Source organism: Alexandromys fortis, unplaced genomic scaffold, assembly GCF_014885135.2.
Source record: "Alexandromys fortis isolate MF-2015 unplaced genomic scaffold, M_Fortis_MF-2015_v1.1 scaffold_29, whole genome shotgun sequence".
NCBI classification, from domain to species: domain Eukaryota; kingdom Metazoa; phylum Chordata; class Mammalia; order Rodentia; family Cricetidae; genus Alexandromys; species Alexandromys fortis.
This window is the reverse complement of record NW_026067891.1, coordinates 9,196,328-9,215,703: the sequence shown is the minus strand read 5'-3', so window position 1 is coordinate 9,215,703 and position 19,376 is coordinate 9,196,328. Positions and strand designations below refer to the sequence as shown.

The 19,376-nt window shown below is 44.1% G+C and overlaps 1 protein-coding gene across 3 annotated transcripts in view; it reads right to left on the bottom strand.

Moving 5' to 3' along the window:
- Rbfox1 (RNA binding fox-1 homolog 1) overlaps nt 1–19,376 on the bottom strand; it is a 378,397-nt gene that overhangs the window by 51,844 nt on the left and 307,177 nt on the right. For all 3 annotated transcript variants that reach the window (XM_050134335.1, XM_050134319.1, XM_050134328.1), the window contains one exon: nt 5,782–5,914. In XM_050134335.1, coding sequence (XP_049990292.1) covers nt 5,782–5,914 — 133 coding nt within the window. The remainder of the gene's footprint in view (nt 1–5,781; nt 5,915–19,376) is intronic.

The following is a 19,376-nucleotide window of genomic DNA, read 5'->3' as shown; positions in this document are numbered from 1 at the left end:
AGAAGGAACAAAGGTAGAGGGTGCCCCAAACTAAGCAATCTGTTTGTGGAACGGTATATATACCAACCACAAATGTATTTTTGTAGGAAAGGCATTTAAAACCGCTTTTCTCGACTGACCCTTTTGCCTGGAAAATAAATTACATTTTTGAATATGTTCAAATGTAACTGTCTAGAATGGTTATCAGGTGGCTCCATGCACACTGGGATTTGTACATAACTGTGCATGTGTTTGTATATGCACGTTTTCCCAGAGAAAGTACATATTTTTGAGAGGATTACCAAAAGAATCTGTGCGGGTCCTGCCCTCCCTGGAGCCAGTGCAAGTATATGGGATGGAACACACCTTTCTTGTGCCCAGGGTGGGTTGATTATTATTCCCATGTGTGAGGTGGCAGGCTCCTGGGGAATTGCTGGTGTCTGAGCACAGGACCCTGAGCCTCTGGGTCCACATCTTCCTGGTGACCCTTGAGTGGATTAATGTTGGATGCTGAGGGTTCATTACTTGCTGTGCAGGAACCTATGGCTGTGGTCTTGGGCAACTTTAAGAAACTTGCCCCTGGGTGCTGTCTGATTTTTATTGTGGTGGTACTGAATTATCCTAGACTACTTTTCCAGGTAACTCTAGAAGCTGTGTGTACAAGTACCCTAATAAGTTACTAGAGCATGTGCGGAATATCACAGTAATAAAAGACTGCAGTGGTTAATAGATGGTTAATAGATTATCAACTAGACATGACCTAGAAACACCTCAAAACAATCCTCTGGGCATGTCTCTGAGGAAGCTTCTAGATTTGGTTAACTTTGGTGGGAGGAACCATCTTGGCTGTGGGCAATGCTGGTCCTGGGGTCTCAGAATGAACAGAAAGGAAAAAAGCCAAGAGAACACGAGCAAGCATTCATCCTCTCTGCTTCCTGGCTGAGGTTGCAGCGTGTGCGCGCTCCCGCTCCCGCTGTCTTGCCTTCCATGCTGTGGTGGACTATATCCTGTGTGTGCCATGATAAAGCATTCCTTGCTTCCTTAAGATGCTTTTGTGTGACCTTTTGTAGTAGCAACAACGACAACAAAATAATACATGTTATAAAGACCATAGAACAAAGACTAAAGCCCCATAGCCAGTGCTAGATGTTTAGCGAGTTTACATTTCCTGGAATGCTTCCTAAGGGCAATATATTATATCACCATGCAACATACATAGTACACACTTGATAAACATCTATTTAATAATTACTTAGCGTGTGGTAAACGAAGGCCTATGATTCTGCTCCTCAAGCTGCTGTGTCCTTTATGGGATGTTGTCCTCAGTCTAGTGAGTGTATATCCAATTCCACCTATATTGTTAGCCTGCAAGCTACTTTAAATGGCAACTTCATAATGGAGAATTTCTCATGAATATGACTCATTGGGTGTAGGACACTGTGGTTTCTCCAACAAAATGTCAGTAAAGACAGGGAGAAATAGGAAAAGCCTTATACAATGAACTCTGAGAAAGTCCACTAAATGAGGTACTATGCTTAGTACATGGAATCCACAAACTTTTGGTGTGCCTCTCCCTAAGACTTTGCCTGTGCTTTGTGGGGGTAATACGAGGTTTGTGAACTGCAGGGGCTCCCTACTAAAGAGGCGAAATATCCACAAAGGAAGAGACACAAGATTAACCCTGCATCGCCTAAAAGGGAAGGGGGGAGCACTGAGTGAGGGGAGCATGGGCAACTTACAAAAATGTCAATAGTCATATCAACCTCGACAAGATTAGCTGCAGTCCAGCCAACATGTCCTAGCATTGGTCTTACTGAGCCGTAACCTTGTGGGACTCTTCCTATTTCATCCTTCATCAACCCTATGGAGCTGGTGCGTGCTTTACTCTCCTATCAAGTGCACTGTGTTCCTTGTAGCTTTCCAGGGCGGTAAAATCCGATATTCACTCTCCAGAGTCTGGTTCATTTACTATTGGCAGCTGGTAGTGAGTAGCTGGCTGTGTTTAGTGTTGTCTGCTTATTCCTTTGATCCCTCTATTGTCCATGGGCAGCAGTATTATTTTAGGAGTGATGATCACATGTTGATATTTCCAGATTATTCTATTGAGGTATACCAGAGAAAACAAAATAGGACCTCTTCATAATCTATGCAGTTTAACTGCTGAGAGGGCAGAAAACAGATCCAGATAGGAATGCCTTTAATGAGTTTCCTTGGATGCTTATATCAATGTTGGATCCCTTCAAGGATTATCCTGGGCTCCACAGAGGTAGCTATGAAGTTTTTGTTATACGTCACATGTGTGAGTGTGAGAATGTGAGGGTGTATATGTGTGTGTGTGAATGAATATGTGTGTGTGACTGAATGTGTGTGTGTATGTGAGTGAGTGAGTGAGTGAGTGAGTGAGTGAGTGAGTGAGTAAGTGAATGCGTGTGTGTTTTCTATCAGAGAGAAAAAGTATGTAAGCCCATGTGGGCCTAGAATAAAGAACATGTTTAGGGCTGTAAATTTTAGTAATGTAGACTCCTTTTGGATATTGTATAAAATATAGGTTGTAGATAGATGTCTCTTCATTTGGTGACAATAAGAAAAAAAATTCTTCCTTAGTAAATATATTTTGTGAGGCAATGGCAGAGAAAAGATAGAGATGACTGGATGTGTGGGTCCTCACAGGACAGGATCTTACTATGGCAGTTTGGAACAAATAGACATGATCTTGTCACCCACGTCTTCTCTTCTGGGAAGCCTTGTTTGACTGCCCATGCTGAGCTAAGGACCCTTCGGTGGTAAACAGGCCTCTGTCTTACCATCTAGCACGTCAATGGCAATAGTTGGCTTGTATATCAGGGTCCAGATCTCACGTGCAGAAATTCCTGTGAATGTGCTACAGGTAGCAGACAACAGGGCACAAAATGTGGCTGAATGGGGATGGAGGAAAGATGTCAGTCAAGCCTAGAAACCTTCCTCCAAAGGACTTTTGAGACAGCATCATAGTTTCCAGACCACCTCTAATCTGGTAGGTCAGGACATGGAAACAGGCTTGGGTCTACAGCGTCATTGCTCATTGGGTCAACTCAGAGTCAGGGACCTCTTTCCCTGGGACATCCATGCTCTTGGTACCACTTTGTTTTCTTCAAAAGATGGCCCACCTTCCTTGTAATTTAAGCCAACAAATACAGAGGGGGAGGGGGAACCAGGCACCTAACCATATCTCCATTTTCACCAGTACTTTTTGTCTTACAGATAGTTGATACCAGACTTCCGCCTCCATGTGGAGAATCCCTTATAATGAATGAATTACCTAATTAATAATGTGTGTGTGTGTGTGTGCCTGTATGATGCTCGCACACAAGTGTGCCTGTGAGTTTCTATGGAGGGCAAGGCAGGGCCTATGGCATTCCCTATCATCTCTACCCTACTATTTCAAGACAGGGGCTCACTGAACTAGAAAGCTTGTTCTTTTGTGCTCGTCTTGCTGGCTAGAGAGCTCCCAGGATCTGCCTATCTCCAGCCTCCCAGTGCTGGGATTACAGGCATGCCTAGCCATGCCTAGATTTTTTTTTCTAACATGGTGTTAGGTTCAAACAGAGATCTTAATGTTGGCAAAGCAATTGCTCTAAGTCAATGAGCTATTCGTCCAGCTTCTGGCATTGAGAATTCTATTTTAACTTCTAATTCCAGAATTTCAGCCATAAGGTCATTCCCTGAGTGTAGTTCAGCTAAACAAACACTCTTTCCTCAGCACTTGACGTTATTTGTGTTCTGTATAGACCAATGACACTGTCAAGGAAGCAGAAGGGAACAGGTCACCAACACAACCAGGATACTTAGGAGGACTCCTGGAATATTACATTTTCGTCCCTTCCAAAAGAGTCACAAACATGTCGTGTGCCATTTGGAAGTGCCTCCTTCCCCCTGGCAAACATGGCATTAATTAGTTATGCATGGTTATCCCTGGCAAAGAGCACATTCATTATAAGTTAGTAAATTTCAATTTTATAGCAGGTGGGTTATGTTGGGGGTTTTACAAACTGTTCATGGGAGGATAGGCCATATCATTTTACTTAATTTTTTTCTTTTCAATATAGTAGTGAGATACTGACTAAGGGTCAGTATATATACAGAGAAGCTACAATTACCATGTACTAAGATGAAGATTTCCAGACAGAATAAAGTGTCATTTTATAGGTATGGCTCACGAATCTTTCTTTAGCACTAACATGAACCCAGATGGTTGTTTAGCTGTTTCTGCCCCGCCATGTCTTCCATAACCCATGTATCAAATGGGCTCATGCTAGTTGGGCATTGTACTGATTATAGAGTCAAGGGTCCTTTATATGCTAGATGGATGCATTGGGGCATGGGGAGACAGTAGAGCCCATTGGCTCTTACTTTGTTCTCATCCCCAGCCTCTCTCGTCATTTTGACCCACTAAAAAGCCCTGCACTGACTAGTGCTAATCTTCCTCCTCCTCTTGCCTTTTTGCTCCTGTTTTGATGATTCCTTCCAGCCTCCTTCCTGCATCGTCTCCAGCCTGCTTCATGCTCTTTGGCTTTTCACACCTTTCATACAGGCTCTGTGCAGTGGGCGGGATATGAATAAATAACAAGAGTATTTCCTTTGTCATCCGTACAGCGAGGGAGCTGGGGTAATTCAGGCTTCCTAAAGGATGCCGCAAAGCTTTTAAGAAAATGCATTTAACCCTGTATATATGATCACGAGCATAGACATATTCTTTCTGTAGATGAGAAACCTAGTCCTTGGCTGGCAGAAGCTCATACCAGATTCTCCTTAGTATAACCGAATCATCTATGCATCTTGAGAAGTAAGTGGAGCACAAAACAGACTGTGAGCCAGGCAATGCTTTGCCCTGAGAGTAGGGATAACCTAAGGACCATGGTATGTTTAAGCAACATGTCTGGAGTCTATCCACTAGATACCATCACCCACATCTACTCTGTTGGACCAATCAAAAATATCCTAGACCTGCTGCCTCAGAGGCACCCCTCTCTCTTCGTGCCCAGAGGTAGATCCCTTCCAAGATCCCTAATGGAGAATAGAGGAAGTGCCATTTCCGGGTGGTTTATGTTAGTCAATCTTTCTTTCCCTGCCTCCATCCCCCTTCCCTCCTTCTTTCTTTCCTTTCTTCCCAACCATTCCTAGATCTTTAGTCGTAACAACATCCAATCACAGAAGGCCTCAGTTGGCAGTAAGAAAGAAATCCATTCTCAGTTTCCCTATGGAGGAGAAAGACCAGGCTGGGCTATTTTGGAAAATGTAAGTAAAAGGCCAATTAACCATAATTTCATTCCTGTCTGGAATGTTGGGTTTGACTCAACACCTAATCTTCTCAGGCAAAAGTTCATCTGCCTGGGAGAGCAAAGTGTGTATGGGGAGGGGAGCAAGATCACCCCAGTGATTTTTATGTATGGGAAACCTCATGTCCCTTTGAATTCAAGGGGTAAATGTAGTCCAACCTCCTTAATAACCAGATGCTTGCAGTCATCAGAAATACATCTCTGGCTGTAACCATTTCTCTGTTCTCCAGCATTCAGTCTCAAAGAGAATTTACATAACAACATGTGACACGTAGAATGCTTAAAGGCACCAACCATGACCAGACAAATTACACTCATTTTTCAACACTCTTTGCAAGGTGCTCTGCAGCAGGCGCATGGTAGGCTGCATGCTGGGGAGGTTCTGGTGGGGTGGTCAAGACCATCATGCGCGCGCAAACACTCCGTGCCTCTGGGGAGAGAGAGCAGGTGCAGGGAGGCCTCCCTCCCTGGAGGGTGCGGCACTTACCCGCCATAGGCCGGGATTGGGGGTGGGGGCGCTGCAGCCCTGAAGGTGTTGTACACGGTGCGGCCGCGGCCCCTCAGGTGGGCCCCTCGGTATGCAGCTGCAGCAGTGGCGGCTGGATATGGAAAGCCAGGCACTATAGGAGAGAGGAGAGAAGGGAAAGCAGGATACCGTGAGATGCACGTGTAGTCTGGTGAAGACCGTTTTCCCAACCCTGTTTGTGCCAGGTCTACCCTTTCTCAGTAAGATTCAAAGGGCAAACAGCAGAGCAGCGAGACTGGAAAGAAACGTGGTGAGTATGGCGTGGGTATGACAGCGGTTTCTGACCAAGAGGATATAGGAAATGACAGACATTTACAGAGAATTCCTAAGGACAGGAGAAACCTCACAGCTTTTTGGAAAACGTGCTTGTATAGACATGATTTTGAATATATCCTCTTATCCTGGATATAATGCCAAACTGCATTGAATTAAGAGTTAATTATTTTTTCTCATAATTTCCCCCTATATTTATTCATATTCTACACTCCTTTTATATTCATACCTGGCTTGTCACAAATTTAACTTTTTGCGGGGGAAATTGTTAGGTTGGAACGCAAGGCTTTAGACATTCTTGCTAGCCTAGTACTCCTCCCTTGAGCAGCATCCCTGTCTTTGACAGGAACTTTTGTTTGAGGCATTCTTGCAGATGTGTGCTGTGAGTGTGAAAACTGCTTGTGTCCTCAATGGTTTACCAGCATTGTACAAGCCCCTAAGCATCAGTGCACATATGCCTGTATCTGCACATAGGAATCTGGTAACTACCTGTTGGGAAGAAGTGGGTACCTACCTGGGTTCTCTTGTCTAGGGACACAATATCAGGTGTGATGAAGACTTGGGAGAGGAACTATGAATGGCAACTTCTCAAATCTAAAATTCCTCTCGGGTGGCCATTCCACCCATGCATGCTGATATACGAACTCCTCAGGAAGGTCCAAACAGCCATTAGGAAAAGAATCTGCCTCTAGCTTCCCAGTCTCTTGCTAAGCCACACAGTGCTACCTATGCTGACTCCCCAGTACACTTAAAAAGCACTGTGCCCCAAACCTTATCCCATACGGAGACTGAATTCCTGGAAAATGTATATGAAAAACCAATGTTTGTAAAAGCTACAGTAGGGACCCAAGGAGCAGAAACGAGAGGCACAACAGGAAGTCTGTAACAGCCCCACACACCCAAGTCTTCTTTCTTCGGTTTCTGCAGGGCTTCTGACCAAGTGAGAGCATACTCATTTATACCACGCTAAAGATATTCTCCACCTGGTATCCACACTGCCAGGAGGGACCCACGCCCCTTCCAACCATCACCTTCAGACAGAAGACTTCTGCCCCAGGTATCTTACATCCAAGAGTCTTTTTCACACATGCTGAGGTGTGGACCTGGGTGAGGGTTGTGGGAGCAGCACAAAAAGAAAATGAGAACGTACATTGGAAAGGTGTGCAGGAACCCCCAGGAAGTACCTGCTCTCTAGGAGGTGCCACCGTGACTCTGGAGGCCTTAGAGCAAAGCCTTCTCTCTGGGTACAGAGTGGGCTTGTGCCTATGCGGTGGGTGAGCCAGGGCCTTCCATGGTTCTGCATACATTCTTAGCAGGGATTATTCCCTTGAAGTGAAGATCAGCTGTCAGTGATGGTCTGGAATTTGGTCCACATCCTTGAACAGGGGCTTTTATGGTACTTTTCTTTTCAGCATGAGTAAAATGCTAAGATTGCAGAACAAAGCCAGATGGACTTTATCTTCCTATTTCTGCCTGAGGTTTTTATGTTGGACTGTTTTTATGATTTTGACTATCAACAAATTGTGCAAGCTTATGAAACTCTCATGCTAGTCCCCAACACCCAAGTTTCAACCAATATGGCAGAAATGGAGGAAGCAGGAGATGCTGAGCTCATTCAAGCCTAGGGCTATGAAACACGAGATGCTCGCTTCAGGACCGGGAGATGCTTGGGAATGCTTCCATCCCTGACTCCATTTCACCATTATTTAAACAAAATTTTTCATAGAATGTTTTGCATTTTGAAAATAAGGAAAATGAGAAATGCTAAGTCTGGTGGAGCAGCTGGCTTGTTGTGTGCGGGCACTCAGTAATTATGCTGACCCATTTATCTCCCTGCCCTCCCCCATCCCTGCTATGGAGCCACAGGAGCTAGGCCAGCTCTCTCTCAGGTGATGAGCCTGCTTGAGGGTTCAGCTGTGGAGACGAGATGCCACGTGAAGCGGAAGCTCGACACTGGAGTAAAGACAGCAAGTGCAGTCAGTGTGCAGAGCCAGGTCTCTATTCTGAGACCCTCTGCTTTTCTCGGGTGGGATAAGTGTTACCTGGAGATACTGAGATGAGGCTCTGGGCTCTTCTGAGCAAAGCTCATTAGAGAATGTGACGAAAGCGAGGAAAGGAAGAAGGGTGGTGGTGAGGATAGTGCTTGGACACCCCCATCCTCTCATTCTCTCCTAACTCCTGCCTCCTTTTCCTCTCTTCCTCCCTCCCACTATTCCTCTTTCCTTCCCCCTCACTTCCTTCCATTTTTATATTCATCTTCTCCTTTCTTTCATTGCTTCTTTTCTTCATTTTCATCTTTCCTTTGTATGCTCCCACATACATAAAACTTCTTTCTGAAGACAGAAGCTCTGGGCCTCCCACGTACTAATCAAGTAGCTTGGGCTGTATGAAGACGGAAGGAAGCACTCTTGTTTGGTGCTAGAAAGCCAGTTCCATTAGGGGAGGGATCTCCATCTGCCCTGCTCTTTGATTTGGAAGAGTACATAACTGAATTCCACCCCAACCTTGGTCATTCTTTGGTACCTAACTGCCTCCTTACTTCTAGGGGAGCATGGCCCCTCTTCTTCACTGTCCACTTTCCATCGCTGCCCAGAACTACAAATAAACAAACAGCACAAGTGATAGAGTTTGTCATGAGCCCTAGAAAGATCATCTCTACTGTGGTCCTAAGGGATGCTGAGCTGATCCACAGATGCTACTAAGTGCAGAATCCACAAGTTTCCAGCAGAAAGAAAGACTGCTTCATGACATTTAGAAGAATCCTCAGTTTAAGTCACTTTGATTTTAGGGTAGACAACATGGTTCAAAAATGGTTCTGGGGCTCGGTAAGGAAAATGCTTGCTTTCAAAGCACAGGGAACTGGGTTTTTGAGCCTAAGAATCCATATTTAAAAACAAAACACAGGCATCTAGTCTCAGCACCGAAGAAGTGCAAGCCAGGGCTGGATGTCTGACACTTGCTGGTGAGCCAGCCTAACCTAAGCAGTCAGTCCCAGACCATGAGTGACCCTGCCTGAAAATAGCGAGGTGCCTGGCTCTTCAGGAGGATCAGAATCCAAGTTTACCCACAGGTATGCACAGTCCCTCCCACTGACTCTACACACAAGATGTTGCTTATTCTGGGTAAATTTTCCCAGAGATAGTACATACCACAAGCTACTATGCCACTCCATCCAACCAGTCCATAAACAATGTCCTTCCTGCCCAGCAACAGCTCTCCCTAAGCACAGCAATTCTGTGCAACAAACAAGTTGATGTCCATCCATATGACAGGGCTTCTGGAGTCACTGCTTGTGTGTCTTCCCTTCTTTCAATGTTTGTCTCCCGCCACTGCTGATGACAGTATAGCTATCACGTGACACGAAGTCACACTTCAGTTCCAAGGACAAAGAACATGCCTTCTCACCAGGCTTCTTCTATACTGATAGTATGGAAAAGGTGGGACGGTTCTTACTTGCAGACTGGGCCTGTGTTTACAAATGCTGATATATGGTCAGTGGGTATTTAAAGCAGTTACCTGGGCAGATAACCCAGGCACAGATATATTCTACAGATATAGAGGGAAATGCCTCTCAACGATTCATTTCCTTCATGATGCAACACTTATCTTACTTAGTAAAAATATTTTATTATCAATGTACATTTTGGTTCAAGAATTTGCATCCATTAAGTAGATAAAAAAAAATGCTTGGTAAATGCAATGTAGGACCAAACAAAAAAACACATATCATCTCTATTTCTGTAATCAAGTAAGCTGGCATTAAAATAAAACACATAAAAGTCACCTTAGCTAATCTTTCTATATAAGCTGGGTTTAGTGGTTTTTACCTATAATCCCAGCACTTACAATGCTGAGGCAGGAGAACTGCAAACTCTGAGGCCACCCTGAGCTAGATAATGAGATCCTGTCTCAAAGAAACAAAATAAAAATAAAAAGATGTCGACTTATAGGCATATTTAGAACCGTAACTTTTGCCTTGGCTTCCCTACCCCATAGATAGCTTGAGGTTATTAAGCACCTAAATAAAACCACCACTAAATGACAAAGGGAGCATTCAGGTTGATTTGTGGATGCAGAATTCAATTCTGGATTTCCTACTGGGTGGAGAAGATGAAGGAGGGAAAACTCATACATACCCTCTTAAACCTGTGTAGCATGAATCAAAGTTTGGAAAGTCGGGTGTCAACAAAGCGAAATTGGATTTAGCTCATAAGCTGCGATGGAACACCAGAAAAGCACAAGCAGAATCAAAAATCCCCTAGGCATCTGACACGTCTTCATTCCCAGCTCCACCCAGTCCCAATTGAAGCCCTTCAGATAGAGAGATGGATGAGAGCAGGTACATGGGGTGGGGTGTCACTTCGCCCTTGGGAATAGGAATCTTCCTACACTGTGGAACAGAAGATTAAGGGAAGGAAAAAGAGGCACTCTGTGAGACTCAAGCATCAAGGCAAATCAAGGGTTTTAAATGGAAGACATTTGGGTGTATCAACCAGCCAAATGAGACATTTACCGAAGTGTCTACAGCTTCCTGCCTACGTCTCCCTCAAAGACAAAGCTCCCACCTTCAATGAGCTTCATGTTCATGTATTTACAGTGACTAGTACCTCCTCCCTCTCCGTCTCGTTTATGAACATGGTGCTTACCTTGGAAAATAAACACAAATGAGATCATTTCACCAGCCTGGAAATCCCACGAGAAGAAACACAAAGCCAGTGGAAAATACTTGAGGGTTATAAACTGCATATTAAAGTTTTAGAGCCTGGGAGAGGCAGAAGAATAGCAGATGCAAACCCCGACAGGGGGCAGATTCTGCAACAGAGCCATAAAAATATACAGCCCGCTTTAATGGGCAATTATTCTTCGCATTTGTGTGCTGGGTTGAATTAGCATGAGATTGCCAGATGCCCTGGTAAAGGTGTTGCCATCAGAGTGGGTTCCTTTTGTCTTGTGCCTTCTACCCCCTTGCATCCAGTAGCCTCGCTGGTTTTCCCATCCTTTGAAGACACAAAAGCACAAGTGTACGGGCTAACCTGTAGGCAAATTATTCTGCAGACCATGGATGGTGGGGAACATTCAAATGCTTGAACATAGGGGTGCAGATCTGCCTTTGACAGCAGTTTTGAGGAGTCCCTTGTGGCAGGGACTCACATTTCATGTGTCAGACTATAAATTATAATACGGACACACTGGGGTGCCATAAGCAGCCAGCCTAGCTCCTGAGAGGCAGGGCATTGTGCAGTAAACATCTCCATGAGAGGTCTAAAAATCGGATTATTTTTTTCAAATGGCCAAAAATACTAACTTCTGTTTTCAAAATGAATCCAAAATTCAAGTCCACCAATCAGGTTTGGGACACAGGGTTCACACGAGACCACATCACTTCTTTTTAAGCAAAATTTGGTAGCAAAGGGAACATGGTAGGGCACATTAAATTCTAGGTTAATATAGAAAGGTCCTCTTTTAACCCAGTGATTCTAGGGCTTGAGGAGAAATGGGATTTTTTTTTTCTTTCTGTCATTTACAAAAGGATCCCAAACAGCCGCTTAGTTTACAGAATTTCTGGTGCTTCTCACTCACAAGTATTTATGTCTGAAACCTCCATTTGGGGTCCACTCTTGTTCAGCATAAATGATGTTAAACGCTGCTGCTCAGAAGTGAATAAATCTACATTTTGGACAAACTGGTTCCTTATAGGACATCCTCATTTGAAATGCATTGAATGGAAAACAAAAAAATTTCTAATTAATGTACAACTCTAATCACCATTCTCCACATGGAAGAGTAATTTTTCACTGTTCATTTGCTTGGTTTAATCTCAACCCTGACATAACAGAAATGCAATGCCCTATAAATCTCCGCTCGTTCCTTTCTTTAATATTCATATTCCATTGAACTGCAGAGGCTGGTTTGCCGCATGCTACCACAGCATCCGAGAGCGTCGATAAAAATATTGTGAAAGGCTAGATGTGTTTCTTGCTGGCTGCGCCGGCCATTTATTGGGGGGGGGGGACACAATAAATGGCTGGTGGATTGTCCCTGGCTGGCTGGCTGGTGGGTGATTAGTGATTAATTACCTTGCAGCAAATTGACACGGCACCAGGAAATTGACACAGGCCTGATTAATTAACTTTTTATGGGCGGTAGTTACTCACAAAACACTGCGTACCATAATTGAATCTCTTTACATAACAGTCATGGTACAAAAGTTTTAGTCAAATCCAAATTAGCCAGAAGTTTCTAAGGCTGCTTGGGTCTGATTAGGATGTGTTTGTAAGAACTGGCAAGAATTTGAACTTGGAGAGAGATGTGTGCTCTTGAAAGGAGGTGGGGAGGGGGCACAGTGACACTGTTTCAGCTTGACTGCCAAGGCAAAATGTATTGATCTAAGTCTTTACTTCAGCTAGACTTGGAAGGGAGACTGAGATGTCTCATTTTTCTCCTGCTTCATGTGGCTGCTGCCTCTGAGTGGCTCTGGCAGATTCTTTTCCTTTTGTTTAATCTATGAAGATTCCATGAGGCAAATTTTGTTCTGCTGCTGGGCTCCATCTTTTCACGTCATCTCTCACATCTTGTCCCTTGATGCTGATGCCACCACATCCTCCACAGCCATGTTTCCTCTCCCTATTGTTTGCTTTTCTTGCCGCTTTTTTGACTGTCAACCCTTCTATGGCTCTCCATCAGACTAGCCTGAGAACTATACTTTGGGGACTACTCTATCTCTAACATGGACAAAATATTCTAGCACAAGGAGATCACTGAAATGTTCTGACTATATCGCCAGATTCCGCAGCAGTTCTGTTTGAGGGAAAACTGGGACTGGGTGGCTAATTCGAACCCTGAATCTGGAAGTCTTCAGATGAGGCCTAGGCAGGTGGTTCACTCCAAGGAAAAGCCTCGTTTACTTACGGTGCCAGAGCTGAGAGATCCTGGATCTCACTTGTCTAAACCCTGGGCAGAGATAACTGGAGCAATCCTAGCAAAGATGTGATCACAGTTGGCAGAATTTTAGCCTGTGAGACTCCATTATCAGATGGAAGAGATTCAACTGCACGATAGCAGCTAGCGTTTATTAACACTTGCTAATTGCCAGATGCACAGATTAACCCATTAGCTCTTCAAAAAACCATATGAATCTGGAGGATTGCTATTTTTTCTTTTGCTTTTTGGGGAGCGATTTGGAGTCTAGAACAAGTCTGTAGCTTCCTCTCTAAAGTTGAGCCCCTGAGTCTTATGTTTTTATCCAACCCCTAGGTATCCCCAGTCCATTTTCTACTGTGCTTTCTCTCTCTGTCTCTGTCTCTGTCTCTGTCTCTGTCTCTCTCTCTCTCTTTCTCTCTCTTTTTGGAGGATAGCCCAACGTGGCTTTCCTCCTATTGCCTGCACAAGCTGCAACATCCTCTGCTGAGTTTATAGCTCATCTGACAGATTCAGCCTCAATCCATCATGGATTAGGTGAAATCCAATCCATCATGAAAGCAGGGGACTCCTTTGACAAACTTCTTGGAGATATCAGTATATTCCTTGTTGGGGGAGGGACTATGCCATCATTGCCCTGTGTGTTTATAGTCTGAGATTTCAAGACACCTGCGAAAGCTTCAATGCTCTTCCACTAATTGGGTGCACTTCACAGAGATGATCATTTATATTGATAAAAATCTAAAGGTATCTTATTTCCCTTCCCTACTGGAATTTATCTATAGATCTGGATATAAGCCAGGGGTGTATACGTAAACTATCCAGCATATTGAGATGTATAAGTAGCAACTAGGGTTACACTAGGGCTGTGTCAGTAGAGGCCTCATTTGTACACACAAACCTAGTTATTATAAATTCATGGTAATTCAACTCTGCTACAACTTCTGAGTTTGAAAGATTGGAATAAGAAATATATTTGCAAGCCTGGGAGATGGCTTACTAGTAGAGGAATATCCTGCAAGCAAGGAGGACCCAAGTTCATTCCCAAGAACTCATATTAAATAGCCATATGGTGACATAAGCCTTTAATCCCAACACTTGGGAGGTAGCCACAGACAGATCCCTGGGGCTCGCCTCACTGGCCTGTCAGACTAGCTAAATCAGTGAGTTTCCGGTTCTGGGAGAAACCCTGTCTCAAAAAATCAGGTGAAGAAAGACAGAGGAAGCCCTTAAGTCCACCTCTATCCTCTCCATGTGAGCACACATGTGCACACACAGGTACACACACTCTCACGCCCATGACAAAACTCATTTCAAAAGCCGGGACGATTTGAATATAAAACTAAGTTACCACCGAGGGCTGCTGCATTTCTTGTCCTATATGTAACTGATTTGTTAATTCCACTCTCACATACCATTTCACCCACAGCTTGGTTTGAAATAAATCTCCTGCTCGTACATAAATGGATGAGCTAGAAGAAAACCAGGCACAACGAACACACGGGGATTTGTTCTGGATCGCAGGATTGGTGTTGCCCAAGCAGAAGAATTTTTTTTTCACCCAAAACAGCCCATTTTGAAAGGCAGAACAACAGCCACACTCGTTACCCATGCACAGGAATATTCTCAAATCATTCATGTGTGTGGGACTGAGCAGGAATGCAGCTTTGGTCTCACTAACTGCCCCACTGTTCCCACTTCCTGCGGAACCTAGCGTGTTTCTCTCCTGTGCTACAAATGGCAGGGTTGATGCACCAGAAGCATGGCGGGCGCTGCCAGGCTGTGGGGGCTGCAGTCCCACACCTTCTGTGGAAGAGGTCCTTGTGATCTCCCTGACTCGCAGGTATTGACAGACCTCCCCCAGGCAAAATTTCTGTAGCATTTCATTCAACAAAATGGAAATGAATCTCCATCTTGGAGTGTTTAACTTGGCAGCACTGTAGCTGGCATTTGCAAAAGTGCTCTCTGTTGTTGGAGGGAACAGAAAAGCTGGAATCTATTTTAATTTAGATGGAGCCATTTGCCATAATCTCTTAGTTTGACTATATCAGTACCAGTGTCAACTCGGTTTTATTTTTTTTATCCCCCAGGAAGCCAAGGGGGGGAAAAAGAAACCAAATAGTTTATATAAATAATGACTTTATCGAGTGCATATATATACAGTAAAGGTTCAATTGTTAAATCATTCATGATCTATCTAACAGCTGGCCGGAACAGTGAGCTCGATGGATTGCCTCTCAAGGTAGGAAGCAGGGCAAGTGAGATAAATTAGCTGCCTTATGCTGGGCTGGATTTCCCATGGTTCTCTGGGGCGGCTACAGCTCTCGAGCTTGAGGTCCTTAGAGGGGGCTGGCAGTGACTCACAAGACAGGTATGAGATGCAAATACATGTGTTCATTTCACATCCAGCCATCAGTGGGAGCTGTCTGTCAGGGTTTGAGGCCATCTGCCTTTCAGTGGCAGCATTTAACTTAAAACAGAACAAAAATCCCCGCAAAAACAAAAACTGAGTCTAAGCGTCTTATCAACACCCAAAGCAAACCTGTAGGACAGGTGCCATCTGCAGCTGCCGATCGCAGGCCTGCGTCAGGGGCTGGCATCCTGGGGCCCTCTTACAGACAGACTGAAGGAGGGCCATTTGGAAAGTGTCCAGTCGTCCAGTCAGCACACACACACAACCTTCTTAATTAGGTTCTGTGGGAAGTCAGTCTGTTTTGTGAGTAGCGGTTATGACTCCGGAAGTCTGGAAAAAACTTACATCGTCATTTCTTTTAATGCCCACATATAAGTAAGTGTCCGAGACGACAGTCGGCGGCATTCGGGCTACCACACAGGCTGATCATGCTGCCTATAACCCCCGTCTTTTCTCTATGTTATGGGAAAGTGCCGTGAGGATTTTGTGATGCCAGTGATGGGAACCAGGACGTGTTAGTGGAAACTAGGGCACGGTAGTTTGAGGCGACTGCTGTGTGGGAGGCTGGGGTGGAGGGGCAGAATACACGAGTGTGCGGAGGCTAGGTAAGCTTCGAGTGTCATTCCATAGGTGTTTTGTGTTTTTAAGACAGGGTCTCTCACAGGGTTGGAACTAGTCAACAACACCACCAAACTTGGCGTCCAGCAAAGTCTATGAATCTGCCTCTCTCCTGATTCACCCCAACCCTGGTATCATAGCATGTGCCAACATGTCCAGCTTTCCTTATATGTGTGTTCGGGCCTGAGCTCAGGTTCTCAAGCTTGCATGGCAAGCATGTACCATTGAGCTGTCTTCCCAGCTCTTTCTTGTCTTTTTACACAGAAAGAAATTAGGTATCAAAAGCCTTCATGGAATGAAGACAAAACCCAAGATTGATGCAATGTCTTTGTGCAGTTGGGGTATGTGGGCCTAAAGCTGCATTTCCTTGCCACTGTGCTCAAATTCTCTGTGGCCCTATATTGGCCTGTGCTGGCTTTTATCTGTGGTTGATAGCATGATTTAGGGAAAGTTTCCTTAGCAATAAAGCAAACATTTAAATTCTTGGGTGGATATGAACTCTGGCAGGTTCCCTTTCCTTCCACAAGAGACAAGCTCCTCTTCCTCCAGACATCCTTATCCTGGGTGGGGAAATTTGCTTCTGAGGAGGGGGCAGGGGCCCTGTACTTGCATTTATGTCTCTCTTATCAGAATATCCATGCAGGGAAGCTCTGGAATCTCTCTTCCAGCTCTTGAAATAAACATCTCTCATCCCTAGTCTTTTATTACTCTTCTGCAGGTCTACAGACCTGGGGGTCTTAGGGTTAGCTGCACACTTGGCTCAATTCGTAAATCTCAATCTGCCAGAATTGTACACCTACACTGTGATATCACACTGCCCTCTCTTGCCCTTCAGAAACCGGGCTTGTATTTAAGTTTTCACCTCTAGAACATGTATAGGCAGAGATCTGACCAGAGAATACTGGGAATGGCCCAATCCCTTACTATTTTTAAATTCATTGTAGTGTTGGGAAGCAGAGAAGTGCAGAACAGCACTTAAAATATAAACTTCTCAACATAAGCTTCTCCAACTACTGAAGGATTTCTCTGCTAGCCCTGTCGAGGCTGGAGAATGGGTGGGCATTGTCAAGGAGCTGAACATATGAGCTACACCAGGCGGTTGATCCTCTTAAGCAAACGTGAGCATTAAAAAGTGCTTCCTCTCAGTGCTATCACAGGCCTTGGTGTTTCCAGGGAATTTACCCAGCGCAACTGCCTCACCGCTTTTCCGAAGCATCTCATCTCAGCCTTGTTCTCTGGCTTTGTGTGTGCTCAAATCCCAGGGCAGCATAGTTTATTGTTTTAATATCTGTCTGACACAAAGCAAGCACATTCTCCAGTGACTCCTTATCTGTCATATGTATTTCTGTGAGAGAAATATCAAGACAAATAAGATGTTTGGGGGCACACCACAGGATGGGAGCTTTGCAACTGGCAGTCTTTTGCAGAAGGCAGGCCCCCATTTGAACAAGACAAAAGCCACTGTTCTGCATTGAGATTAATAACCAAATGGAGGACGCAAGATAGTAGTCACTTGAAAAAAAGGCTGCTGGCTGCCAAGCCCTTCCCTTCAAAGATCTGGTGGTATAGCAGGGAACGGTGGCACATATCCATCACCCCAGCTCTCTGGAAGCTGAAGCAGGATGATGGAAAGTTTGAAGCTGGCCTGAGCCATGTTGTGGGCCACGTCTCAAAGTTAAGAAAGAAGCAGCAGTAGTCAGATGCTCAGGTAGTCACCTGTTCTATTTTTTAGGGAGATAAAATAATCAGCACCCACCAGAAGAAGAAGGTGCTATGGCTGTGACCCAGCCAGAGTAAGCCTGGCTCAGACGTAGATGGAGCTGGGGTGATAGCAGTGGGAGCAGAAATGCCAGTGAATTTGCATATTAAATATTTTACTGTTATATTTAAATTTATAATATATATTAAATATTTTAATATTTTGCAATTTTGTGTATTGTGTGGATATGTGCACACATATGGTTCCCTGTTGGGGCCAGACACCTCCAATCCACTTGGAACTACAGTTATAGGCAGCTGAGAGTTTCCTAATGTGGGTGCTAGGAATATGTACTCTTAACCACTGAGCCATCTCTTCCATCCATGAATCTGTTCTTAAAATCTGTCATACCTAAATGGGGGTCAGGACTTTTATTTAACCACTTTAATAATTATCTCATCATGAATCAGATCCAAGTATTCTCCACAAATATATGACTATGTCACAACTAAATGTACTATTTTCTATAGAGTGAATTGTGCAAAAAATTAATATCCTTCCTTCCTTTCTTTCTTTCTTTCTTTCTTTCTTTCTTTCTTTCTTTCTTCCTTCCTTCCTTCCTTCCTTTCTACTTTTTTACCTTTCTACCTATAGCTATATCTAGATAGACAGAGAAATTCAAGTCATCATTAAGTGATGCCATCACTCTATGGCATTTTGCTATGGTATTACACTAAAGGCTTCCTCGTAGAGATTTTAAAAATCTGCAATGAAATTTAAATCTGATAATATGAGAAAAGACAGATATATCTGCCTATACAATTAAAAATATGTAATGGCATGTGAGTAACATATGAAAAATAACTATACAATCAATATCAATGTTTGTCACAAACTGCAGTAATGAACAATGAAAAGAATTGGAATTCATAAGAGGTTAAGTAAAATTGTCAAGTAAATGTGTAAAAGATGGTGCTTTTAATGAGGAAGAAATTTATGCAAAAGAGAACAAAGGGAGATGCTTTCTTTCACCTGTATTATTTGCAACATTGATAAGCCCCAAAGCATGTCATTGCAGAGGAGCCTGTAGAGATGGGCTCAGAATCCCATAACTGGGGCTACAGATGAGGACTCTGAAGAGTGTGTAATGCTTGTGCAAGGCTGCTATATATCTACTACAATCTTGGTGGGAGATGAGGAAAGTGTGGATTGCTGTGTCGGGACCTGAGTGATGGTCTCCCTGAAACAGCTTGGTGATGTCAAAGAGGCTTCAGGGGTGATTGATGTGGGAAGGTCATATGTCAATCTGTTGATTTCATTGGTTAATAAAGAAACTGCCTTGGCCCATTTGATAGGCCAGGCCTTAGGTGGGTGGAGTAGACAGAACAGAATGCTGGGTAGAAGGAAGTGAGGTAAGACGCCTCAGACAGACGCAATGAAGCTCCAGCCCAAGATGGATGTACACTAGAATCTTCCTGGTAAGACACCACCTCATAGTACTACACAAATTACTAGATATGGGTTAACAAATATGTAAGAGTTAGCCAGTAAGAGACTAGAGCTAAAGGGCCAAGCAGTGTTTAAAAGAATACAGTTTGTGTGTTGTTATTTCGGGGCATAAGCTAGCCAGGGGGC